Source organism: Saccostrea echinata, unplaced genomic scaffold (genome assembly GCF_033153115.1).
Source record: "Saccostrea echinata isolate AGI-Se365-2 ecotype Australia unplaced genomic scaffold, CSIRO_AGI_Sech_v1 ptg000022l, whole genome shotgun sequence".
Taxonomy (NCBI): Eukaryota; Metazoa; Mollusca; class Bivalvia; order Ostreida; family Ostreidae; genus Saccostrea; species Saccostrea echinata.
Genome location: NW_026889771.1, coordinates 1542564 through 1555140, shown reverse-complemented (window position 1 = coordinate 1555140; position 12577 = coordinate 1542564). Strand labels below are relative to the sequence as shown.

The 12577-nt window shown below is 31.5% G+C and overlaps 1 protein-coding gene across 2 annotated transcripts; it reads right to left on the bottom strand.

The window, feature by feature from the left end:
* Window positions 1-49: 49 nt before the first annotated feature.
* On the bottom strand, window positions 50-12300 carry LOC133190198 (uncharacterized). Of its 2 annotated transcripts, XM_061325689.1 has the most exons (9): window positions 12160-12300; window positions 10995-11119; window positions 9584-9689; window positions 9037-9131; window positions 8308-8362; window positions 8055-8182; window positions 4686-4874; window positions 3736-3750; window positions 50-323 (listed from the first exon to the last, which is right to left on the bottom strand). In XM_061325689.1, exons 1-9 carry the CDS (start codon window positions 12266-12268, stop codon window positions 210-212), a joined length of 936 nt encoding a protein of 311 aa, XP_061181673.1. In that variant the 5' UTR covers window positions 12269-12300; the 3' UTR covers window positions 50-209. The 2 variants fall into 2 exon arrangements, with proteins under 2 accessions (XP_061181673.1, XP_061181674.1); XM_061325690.1 differs by lacking the exon at window positions 3736-3750.
* Between the last annotated feature and the right edge of the window lie 277 nt (window positions 12301-12577).

Genomic DNA, 12577 nt, shown 5'->3' with positions numbered 1-12577 from the left:
TGGTAGGATATAATGATCTGTCAAAGACAACAAAAGGAGATAAAATATGCATATTTTACATCTGATTTATTTTCTAAACCCATGGTGGATTTAAAATATGGACGGTATACAATTCCTTTTGCAAATATTCATGAACAAAGTTCAGAGCACATCACTGGTCATGAAATATGTGTAAAAGTTTAACTGTTGTGTAAGAAGACTGTCAGTTTTCAAAGTAATGCAGCAGCATCATTCATTCGACAATCTCGGAGAGCCTGAGCCAGAACTGATGATGTGGCCTGGCTTCCCTCACGATTCTTCCACGTCTTCAACATAGCGTAAACCTGAAATGTATCAAAACAATGCTCAAAAAATCCAAATATTTTAAAAGTTTAAATTCTTCAACATGTGAAAAAAGTTTAAAATTTGAGTATGCTAAGAGAATAATAAATGATGTATTACTAGTATTCTTGAAAAGTATGAGAGAATATTGATTCTAATCACATTACATGAATCCTGAAATGGGCTTACCCCGGTACTTAAGCCACATGGCTTTAAAGATTTTTAAGACTAGCTATCATCAGCATGCAAGTTTCCCATTAGAGGCTTGCAACTGGTACCTGGTACATGTGTATATATTGAGCAATAGCAAAGTGAGCTGTTTTCAACCAAAAGTGTATCAATATGTTCATCCACTCTAATTTTTTAATAGGCTCCAAAGTTACTGAAGGCAAACAATCATATGTAAGAATCTACTTTGAATTACTTTCTAAACTGTACAAATAAAGATAAACATTGGTTATTAAATATTACAAATCCCTCACCTCAATAAATGTTATCTTTAACGAGGTTCGCTCCTGAGCTTTCGAGCAGATTTATATCTTAACCTATATTTCAAAAATTCTGCATAAATTTTTAATTATTACAATAATTTTGGATTTTACAATGCCAATTAAACTATATTCATTTAAAACTCCATTATTAAATTCCATACCAAAAGCATTAAGTGAGGAACTATATTTTGTGGCGGAATGTTTTTTAGAAGAAAATGGTCATTTTTTCTCTTTCGAAGTATTTAAAGTATGTTAAGTTTGGATTCCTATTTTTACATACAGTCTGCACACAGAGTTATTTTGTGCAGTGAACTGTTTTATACTGGTCCTAAATTATATATTAAATAAACTGTCATAAATTCTATCATCATATATGATAAATATAGCAAATATATTGTGAAAATCAAGAAAAAAATATCCCTATTTTAAGCTTAAAATTAGCACTATTTTAGTAATATCTAAAAATTAACATCACAGACCCCCACTTTTTATTTTATTTTCTGAATATATAAGTTACTTTTAACCATTCTTCTTAAATTCAGTAAAATGTCATTACTTTCAAATGATATTTTTGCTTGTTGAATTTTTAATGCCAGAAAAATGAAATTTTTTGAGTGCAAAAAGGTCAAATAATTAAACATGCGGAGTAATTTCAAAAAAAATTTTTCGTTGTCACAAATTTTAATGAGTCCATTCTAGATGAAATAAGACTGTGTTTGTTCCCATAATTTATTTGAATAAAAAATATTGGAGGAAAAACTTTAAAAATTGATTTATGTGTAAGACATATTTACAGTGCAAAAAGGTCAAACTAGATGCTCTGTAGCGCCAAAAGACGCGCATTGACCCCCATTTTTTGTTCTGATTTTTAATTAAGCTATGTGTATAAATTCTAAAAATATACTTGATAAAAAATTCTCATTACTTTTGATGGCAGGATCCAACCTCCTTAAGTGCCAAAGTCTTACACCTAACAAATGTTCTTGTAGTGTGCATTTCTCTAAATGCAACATTTATGCAAGTTTGCATGGTCTTGGATTTTTTTAGTTACTTGGGAATTGGACTCAAACACCTTTTCTAATCAATCATCTGGAAAATGTCAGATTCAGCATCTGAAGCAAGCCTGGTAGTGTGTACCCCTAGATGCATCATCCAATGCAATTTTGGTCAGCAAAGGGCTGTTCCAAAAACTTTAACCTGTTCACTCATCTGGAAAATATAGGTCAGATCCAACATCCAAAATATGTATGGTAGTGTGTCCTAGATGCAACAAGCTTGATCATAGGGTTTAATTATTGTTACTTTAGAATGAAAATGCTCCAAAAACTTTAACCTGGTCATTCATCTGAAAATGTAGGTCAAATCTGAAGTAAGTCTGATATTGTGCATCTCTAGATGCTTCATCCCTGCATGTTTGATCCAGGTAGGACTTAGCATAAATTACTTGGGAATGAGACCTGCTCCATAAAGTTAATTTACCTTCAAAAAACATAATGTGGTCTTCTTTATGGAAAATAATATTAATGGCTGAAAATGCAGTAACTGAAACCTGATGGTATAATGAAACAAATTAAGTGTTAAATGCATCATCCATGCTACTAAGGATCAATGTAGGGCATAAAAATACTTGGAGAGAAAACCACTCAAAAAACTTGGGACACTGAAGTCAATATCGAGGGTATAACATTAAGCTCTCCTTTGTTGAGGTGCGGCTAGAAATGAATTAATGGATACATAATGGAGCATTTCCTCTTTCATCCCTTAGATCCAGACTGAAATTTGTAAAAATTGACAAGAATAGCCATTAAGCTGTCCAATATTGGACCTGATAATTTCTCATAATAAAACTATCAAAGAAACATTATTTAGTAAAGTTTAATTGCTTCATTCCACTTATATTATGATTTTTAAGGAATGAAGCTTAGCGAAGCGGTTTATAAAAAAAAGCGTAAACTGCCCCAAGTTATGTTATATCGTATAACATATGTTAAAATAAGCTTCATTCCTTATAATTTAATTTCAGTGTAGTCAATAAGACAATTTTTCCTCCAGAAATGGCTTCAAATTGAGCATATTTTAAAAGTAACGTCAAGCGGAGTAATACGTTAATTTTGACGTAACTCATTGTGATGTCACTTGGCACACCTCAGCCGATTCTTACCTCAATCAAACGTTTGATGAACTTGTGACGGAATCAGCCGAGGTTTGCCGAATGATTGTGATGTAGGCAACTTATGTTATACGATATAAACAAAATCTTTTATCCAATCAAATGACGTGTTACAACTAAAATTAAATTATTAAAAGATAATATCAATCAGTCCATCTCATCCTATATATAATAGATGATACTGGTACATGTATGTGTATGGAAAAAAAGTTTAAATAATGAAAACTAAATGATCTCTTTATGCCTTATCAACATACTAATGATCAAGAATGGTGGAGCATAATTAAAGTAGTCAGTACAGTTACTTGATTGGATATTGGACCTAAAATCAGAACAATCTTTGTTAAATGTTTTACCCTAGAATTTATAATTGCATATTATTTGGAAAGGAATTGTGGCCCAAAAACTTGTGTGATGGTGATCAAAATAGAAAGAGAACCAGCCACCTAAGTCCAGTTTCATTATTGTGTCCTCCATCAATAAACGAGCTGGTCATTTTTTATTCCTTTGAAATTGCTACTTTTCAAAGTTTAATAAAGATTCCAAAACCTGCTTGGGAGTTTGAAGATGTATGTGGAGCATGCATGACGTACAACGTACAGTTTCAAACCAATTTCTCACCAACCTAGCCTATGCTGTCTAAATAAGTTTACTTATATATATAGATTGAGAAGGGAAGAATGAAATAAGATATGAATGAAATAGTCTGACTAATGCCTAAGATCTAACAACTAAACACATGCATGTTTTAACCTTGTCACTTTGGTTCTGAAAAACAAACTTTGATTCATGTAACACAAATCAAAACAAGAGGATAAACTGTACCTTAATTTTTTTTTTTATATTCACACATACAAATTAGCTTCAAACCTTTTATTTATTAAAATAATGTAGCACCTGGCAATTTCTAATTCATTAATGCAGCCTTATTAGTAGCTTAATTATCTTACTGTTAAGCAAGATTTTTAATAAATTTAAAATTAAATCTCTTTATATTTTTTCTTTAATCCTCCCCAGCTTTAATTATACATTAAGCTTTCTTTAGTCATGTGGCCCTTCAGGTGTACGTGCTTGCAAGCCAGCCAAAACAGATACCCCAATACTATAGCTAGTAAAGGTGACTAATATAGATGTTGATACTTATTTTATCATTAACCTATAGTGAATCAAGTATATGTACATCCCAATCCAAACAGCTTCTGTTTATTCTAACTTCACTTGATTGATATTATCAGTTAGTGTATTGTTTTTGAAGCTTTGGTTGCTTGAAGCACATACATTATTCAAAATGGTCAGAGAAGAAAAATGGTAAATCTTTATCTCCATGTCAATATGTTAATATACAATCATTAGACATTAGTGGCCAAAGATAAAAAATATCAAAATCACTGATATCAAATTTTCTAAACATTGACCTTGTCACTTGGATCCTAAAATATAATATAGCATAAAGTCTGATTGCCACACAAGGCAAATTAAAGCTAAAAACAGTACACATAACAGTTTAACGTACTCAGTACATGTATATCAGAAACATTCATTTTATTTCATCATATTTATTTTCCCCAACAATCTTACACTCTTACTATTTTCAGAACTATAAATTCTTTTAAGTAAAATAAAAATACAGGGCCTTATAAACTTTTTATTTATAATTTTCATTTTTTTTTCTTTTCAAAAAGAAAATCTGCAATTTATCTCACCTGCTGGCGTTGATCATTGCTCCTGGATTGGAATTCTTCAATGTCTTCAAATTCAAAGTCCAGTTTGTTGGCTAACCTGACCCAGTCTTTATTATGAATCTTCACAGCTATTTTCTGTAGCACTTTGTCATCTGGAATGGGTCCCCCAACATTACTCCTGGGAGCAGGGGTGGGGCCTGTACTGCTGAACTAAAGTAAATTTAAAAAAATAATAATAAAACCATAGTTCTGCATTATAAACCATCACAGCAAGTCACAGGTTTTGTACCTGCCCAGTGAGTATCTCCTTGCAGCAGTGAGGGAGTATAGAAAACCTGTTACATGTAGTATTAACTTGCTTATATTAGGTAATATATATATTGTATAAAAAAAAATAATTCATCTCTTAAAATGTCAAATAACATGAAATTTTGTGGTCAAAACCTTTGCAGAACACACCCATGATAAAGCATTCTTCATTATGACCCATGATAAAGACTTGGTTTTTAAGAATAATAAGTTATTATTTATTCCTATTTACTATAATTATTAATTTTACTGCATATTAATTAATCTTAAATCTTTGAGAGTTTATTTTGGTGACTTCCTACAACTACAAGATCCAACTTATTTATTTGCAAAAAGGTAAACTAACACATCTATAAATGCAGTTTATTAATGAATTGTTTCAGTTTTAAAATTTTATATTTCCATCAAAATTAATCCCTGTCTGTATAAGATACAATTATAAATGCAAAGAAATTGTAAAGAGGACACAACCAGCCTGTTCTTATCAAAGTAAGGACATGTATATAGGTACATTTATATACCTACTGATCTTAATTACAAAAAGTTCACATTCATTATCAGTAAGTAAACTTTCCAGTACAATATCACTCATATCAGGTACTGTATACTTGTTTATGTGTACCAGGGCTCTTGATTGTCTATAATTGGGGCCATTCAAATGCCTCGATTCCCAAATCAAGAAAGAAACCTCTTTTCCCCAATTTAATGTGTAAATTTTCCAAATAGTCAAAATTTAAGAACTTATGGTTGGGAATTAATAATAGTTGATATTTCATGGTGTTGCAAAACCAAAATAAGTTAACACCAGAAACCCAACATATAATGATTTAATTTAATGTATAAGGATTTTCCCATGCATAATTCCAAAAAAAAAAAGGCACTTATATATTTCCCCAATTTTATTGGCTCCGGCCCTTGTCCTAAAAGTGGAGTGAGAGCCCTGTGTACATTTAATATTATAACAAATCCATATATATATATATATATATATATATATATATATATATATATATATATATATATATATATATATATATATATAGCCACTGCATTCACCCAAAAAGCTAATTTTTAAAAAAGTGCAAAAAGACAAAATATTGTCTATGTTGTGTGCATTAAATAAAAAAATACAAGTAAAGTGCAGTTTCTATAAAATAATTTTGTCACAATAAAATTTTTGGAATCTAAAAAGAAAAACTATAAGTAGGATTGAAAAATTAGTACCATTTGTACAGTTCAGTTGGAAAAGCATTAAAAAATTTTTTTAAAAAATTAATTATGTAACATTCATGTACATATAAAATATATGCTCTTCAGGAATATATTTATAGGTTTACTTGACTGTTTGAACAACCTGAGGGTTTTATTTAATGCCTAATTAATTAAATTCAATGAATAAAAATGATGTGATATATGTGAAACAAGTGACTTTAAATTATATCCAATAGATACCATTCTATTCTGAGTTTGTCTGCCAGATTGCATCTGTAAAATTAAATTCTGATTATTGTAACAATAAAAGACTGATTATCGTATAGTTTTTGAGATTTTCTGATCTGGTTTCAACCAGTTTTAATCTATGAATACTGTATAATATTTAACAATATTCATAGATTAGAAATCTGACATTAAGGTATTTACATTTATCTGGGTCACACAGATTACATTTATAACCAAAAGACATTAACCCTCCATCATAATACAAGTATTGCACCTGACTTAAATCTGCTATCAAATGATATTTTTTAAAATAATTTCAAATCTGGAAACAGTACCAGTAAAAACAATGAACAATAGGCCCATGGGCCACACCACTCACTTGAGTAACAATGGCTCTTCTGTTCTCCATCAGCAGATTCTTTTTATAATATATTCTTATGCAAAATTTTGATCACATTTTATGGCCCCACCCTACCCCAGGGGTCATGATTTGAAAAAACATCAATCTACACTACCTGAGGATGCTTTCATAAAAATTGACTAACCATGGCTTTGCTGTTTTTGTGAAGCATTTTAAAAGATTTTTTCTATTTATTCTTATGTAAAACTTTGATTGCCCATTGTAGCCCCGCCCTAACCCCAGGGTTCATGGTTTGATCAAAATAATCTACATTACCTGCATATGCTTCCACAAGAATATGAATAATAATTTTGACTTTGTTGGTATTGAGAAGAAGATTTTTAAAGGGTTCTCCTATACATTCCTATGTGAAACTTTGTTTCCCTATTTCTGCCCCATCCTACACCCAGGGGTTATGATTTAAACAAACTTCAATCTACACTACCAGAGGATGATTCCATATAAATATGACTGATCAAGGCTTTGCTATTCTTGGGGAAAAGTTTTTAAAAGATATTTCCAATACATTTATGTAAAACTTTGATCTCCTGTTGTGGCTCCACCCTACACAGGGATCATAATTTGAAAAACTTGATTCTACACTACCTGAGGATGCCTCTGTATTAAAATGACTAATGATGGCTTTTCTGTTCTTGAGAAGAAGACTTTTAAAGATATTTCCTTTATATTCCTATATAAAATTTGATCCCCTGTTGTGGTCCCACCCTACCCCCCAGGGAATATGATTTGAGCAAATTTGAATCTACAGTATGTAATGCCAGAGTTTCTCATCTTTTCTGGCCCAGTGGTTCTTGAGAAGATTTTTTAAAAGATGCCACTTTTCACGAATTCTTAATTATCTTCCCATGAAAGAGATTATGGCACTTCCTGTGAACAAACTTAATCCCCTTTACCCCAAGGATTTTTTGTGGCAATTTTGGTTGAATTTGGCCAAGTGGTTCTGGAAGAAATAGAAAGTGTGAAAAGTCTACACTCTGACAGCACACCGTCACGACAGACAACAGACTGACAGACGGATGCCAGTCACTTTTTGATCAGAAAAGTTCAGGTGAGCTTAAAACATAAATTGATGTATTTGCTGATAACAATTTATACAATATCCGTATAAACTCACACCACTTCCAAAACATTCAAATTAACATACATGTATGTGTATTTACAGTATACAATTACTCATTTTTTTCCTATAAGAGTATCCTAAATAATTTGATTTTATTTACCTCTGGAAGTTTGCTGTGAAGTTCTTGCCTCATTTGTGTGGGCAAAAGTTCAAAGTTCAAGGCCTCTTCGAGAAGAGGTTGTGGAATTTTTAGACAGCCTCTGACAAAGTTCTCCTCGTTTATAGTCCCTGATGAGATGAAAATCCGATATCGATAATTTCAATACTTATGATCCATCAATATTAAACATTTATTTGTGATAAACAAAGACTAAATTCAAAGCTGCATGATATACTTCACTGAGGAATGCTACCTTTATTCCCTGGATCCATAAATTGGTAAAGTGTATTAACAACTCGATCTATATTCTGTCAAAAAATTCAATAAATTATAATTACAGAAAAACATAACAAAATTTAAAAAAAAAAAAAGAAAGAAGGTCAGTGATATACTTATTGAGGATATAAACAAAAAAGTGATTGCATGGGTTTGTGTTTCGGAGGGGGGGGGGGGGGGGAATTAAAAACATACATTTTTTTTCATACTAGGGAGAAAGTATATGCTAGGAAAAAAATATTTATATTTAGTAAGGTATACAATCCCCAACTTTACATAATTTCCAAGCACCAAATTGGTCAAATGAAGGTCTCATCTAAGTCACATCCAATTTAATCAATTTCATTTTTATGAAAAAATAAATTTAAAAAAATACATGTATGTCTAACATGCAGGAACTAAGTAACTTTGGCACTTCTTTAGTTCATCTGGAGAAGTTCAAAATAGCTCAGCCAATCAAAATTCTCCTTAGGGTCAGCTTAAGATTATGGCAAGATGGTAAATATGAACTAGAAGTACACTAATTTTCTTCTTTTTTTTTTTTTTTGAAAAAATGATATATATTCAGATCTCCAAAACAAGCAGTATCTCATAAGAAGGGAGGAATATTCATGCACATGAACTGAAAGTTTTCAGAATTTAAAAATCTTACTATTTGTAAACATGTATCTTGTTTTTGCTTATGTTGCACACTCTGTTTTCTTACCCCTTTGTCCTCTGGCTGGACATATACCCTCTCTATAATCTTTCTGAAAATGTCCTTTGGTAAATTATTCCCATTGTTCAACATCCGGAAAACACCTGGAATGAAAAATTAAACATGGTGATGCATTCAAACATCTTTTGATTTTCCAATATTTCCATATCAATAAGAGTTGTCTTTTTTTCCATTGACAAAACTTAAAATATAGTAAAACACGCTTATAATGAAGAGCCAGGGATCAATGATTTTGCTTCATTATAAACATAATTCAGTATATCTGTTAAGTGCAATAATATAAATTTAAAGCCATGGCGAATAGAAATCACTTCGCTGTAATTTAAGTGTCAATTCATTATAAGCATGTTCAATAGAAGTATCTTTTACTGCATTATGCAATTTTCAGGAGATCAGAAAATACATGTATGTTTAAATGTGCTCTCAATATTTAAAGTTTCATATCACTTTGATTTAATTATAAAAGATTAAGTTTTTCCATGCCCACATGCAATTCTAATTTAGTCCCTAATGCTGAGATTTCCAATTGACACACCTTTAAGTTTGTTTTCTGTGCTGGAAGTCTCACACCACTTCAATCCTCTGAGGAAATTTTCAAATGATATTGTCTTTGTCCTGGGATTTACAAACTTTTTCATTATCTGAAATTACACATACATGTAATCAATATTTGAACAAAAACATGTTTGAAAATACAGACAATATTTAAATAGGTACTAATATAGTGAACTTGTGGGGATCATCAAATGCAGCTGTTTGAATAATGTTTGTTAGCAAAAAATTTATTGTGTTTTGATGTTTGATGAATCATATGCACTTAAACATGTGATAATTTCTATAATGCTATGTTCACTAATGCATACTTAGTAACCCACTTACCTGTAACTTACCTGTAAAAGGCTGTAATGCTAATGCACCTTGGTAGATATTTAGATTACAGTGTCTTTTCATTTTAAACAAGATGTGTTCGTGAGACACTGATGTCCCTGTATGGCAGCTCATGGCAAAGGTTAAACTTTCTCAAATGCAAGTCAAACCCCAAAGTCAACAGATCAAAAAAAAATATTGGTACCAAAAGATGGGTTTTGTCACAAAGAATACACATTTGAAATATGAAAGCCCTAGAATCAACTTTCAAGAGTTATGGCAAATGTTATAGTTTTTCAAAGGTAGGTCAAACTCAAAGGTCAAGGTCAAAAGGTCAAAAAATATATTGGTACTCAAGAAAAGTTCTTGACATAAGGAATACACATGTGCATTATGAAAGCCCTAGCCCCAACTGTTCAAAAGTTATGGCAAAGGTTATAGTTTTTCAAAAGTAGTTCAATTTCATTGGTCAAGGGTAAAAAATATATTGGTACTAAAGAGAAGGTCTTGTTACAAGGAATACACATGTGTAATAAGAAAGCACTAGTTTCAACCATTCAAAAGTTAAAGCCAAGTTTAATTTTTTTTAAAAGTGGGTCAAACTTAAAGGTCAAGGTCAAAAATATTTGTACCCAAGGAAAGCTGTTATTACAAGAAATACATGAGTGAAGTATGAAAGCCCTAGCACAAAAAATTCAAAAGTTATGGCCAATGTTAAAGTTAAAATTAACTTTTGCAAAATTTTGTAAAAGTGGGCAAAACTCCAAGTTCAAGAGGTCAAATGTGTTAGTGAAAGCTTTTGTCATCAGGGATACACATGTGAAATATGAAAGCCATATGGAAGCCATAGCTTCAACCAATCAAAAGTGATGCGCAAGGTTAAATTTTTTCAGACAAACAGAAAGACAGACAGACAGAGCAAAAACTATATGCCCCCGAATCTTCGATTACGAGGGCATAACAAGCAGATAAAAAGAACAAAAAAATATCTTCCTATGACTATGACTTGGTTATTTACATGTAAAACACATTTATTTTCATTGGGATTTTCCTCTTATATATTTTTTAAGAAGTCTTACATTTCGTGAGAAGGCATCTTGATTGATTGGATGTTGAGCCAAAGCCTCTTCAGAGAGTTCTCCTTTATCTGTACACCCGAGCTGTTTAAACCTTAGCCAAAGTCTCTCCACCTCAGCAATACTCACTATTCAATTAATAATAACATCTCAGGATAAAGCATCCATATATTAAATCAGATACTAAACATATATGCAAAACCAATACAAAAAATAATTTTAAGAAAAATGTATAATTTAGAAAATAAACTGGTTAAAAATGGAGTTGCTTATCCCTGGAATTATATGATTCTGAAGATCAAAAGCAAGGGGAATCAAGGCCCACATCAATATGAGTCAATATGGCCCTGTTGTTCTTCATCAGCAGATTTTCTATGAAAAATGTACACTACCTCACGATACTTTCATTTCAATTTGACTAAACATGGCTTTGCTGTTGAAAAAAAAAGATTTTCTATGATTTTTTTCCCTATATATCCCTATATTAAACTCTAATAGTAAATTGTGGCCTAACCCTACACCTAGGGGCCATGATTTGAACAAACTTTTATCTGCACTACCTGAAGATGCTTCCATATCAATATGACTAAACATGGCTTTGCTGTTTTAAAAAAAAATTTCCCTAAATATTCTATGTAAAACTCTGAACCCCCAATAGGGCCAAAACCCTACCCCAGGGGATCATGATTTAAACAAATTTGAATTTACACTGTCTGAAGATGCTTCCATATCAATATGACTTCTCAGGGCTATGCTGTTCTTGAGAAGAAGATTTTTAAATATTTATTCTTATATATTCCTATGTAAAACCTTGATCCCCCATCATGACCCCACCAAACCCCCCATGGTCAAGATATAAATAAAATTGAATCTACACTATGTAATAAGGGTTTCACATAAGTTTCAACTTATTTGGCCCAATGGTTCTTGAGATGATGTTTTGAAGATACCACCAAATTTTCACTAATTCTTAATTAACCTCCCTTCTTCTCCCTTCTTCTGGAGAAGAAGTCGAAAATGTAAAAAGTTTACAGACTGACAGACAGACAGATGGATGATGACAAAATGTGATCAGAAAACTCACTTGAGCTTTCAGCTCAGGTGATCTAAAAATGAAAATGTCAGATAAACAACACATTTAATTTGAAGCATATTATTTTTGACGCACATTCCGAGGCAACAGCGTGAATAGTTATCCAGTTTGGTTTCTTTGGATCAGTGTGACGGGTACATGCCTTGGTCTCTGGAACCAGTATCTGACTAGTGAATGCACCCATATTTCACAGCTGAACTGACAGTATATAATGCTCTGAAGGAAATTAAAATATAACAGAGAATATATACAATATGTCTTTTCATATTTAAGAAACGTATAAATTCATACATACATATATACAATGACATGTAATGTAGATTATTTTGGATACACATAATTTGTCTGTGCTGTTTGTAGTTGTATAAATCATGCTTGTTGTTTGTGATGCCTGAAAGGGCCCTGATTTGGAAATAAAGAATCTATCTAATCTGTCCATCATACAGATTTAAGGAAATATACTATTTAAAATAAATTATCATTAAGTATTTAT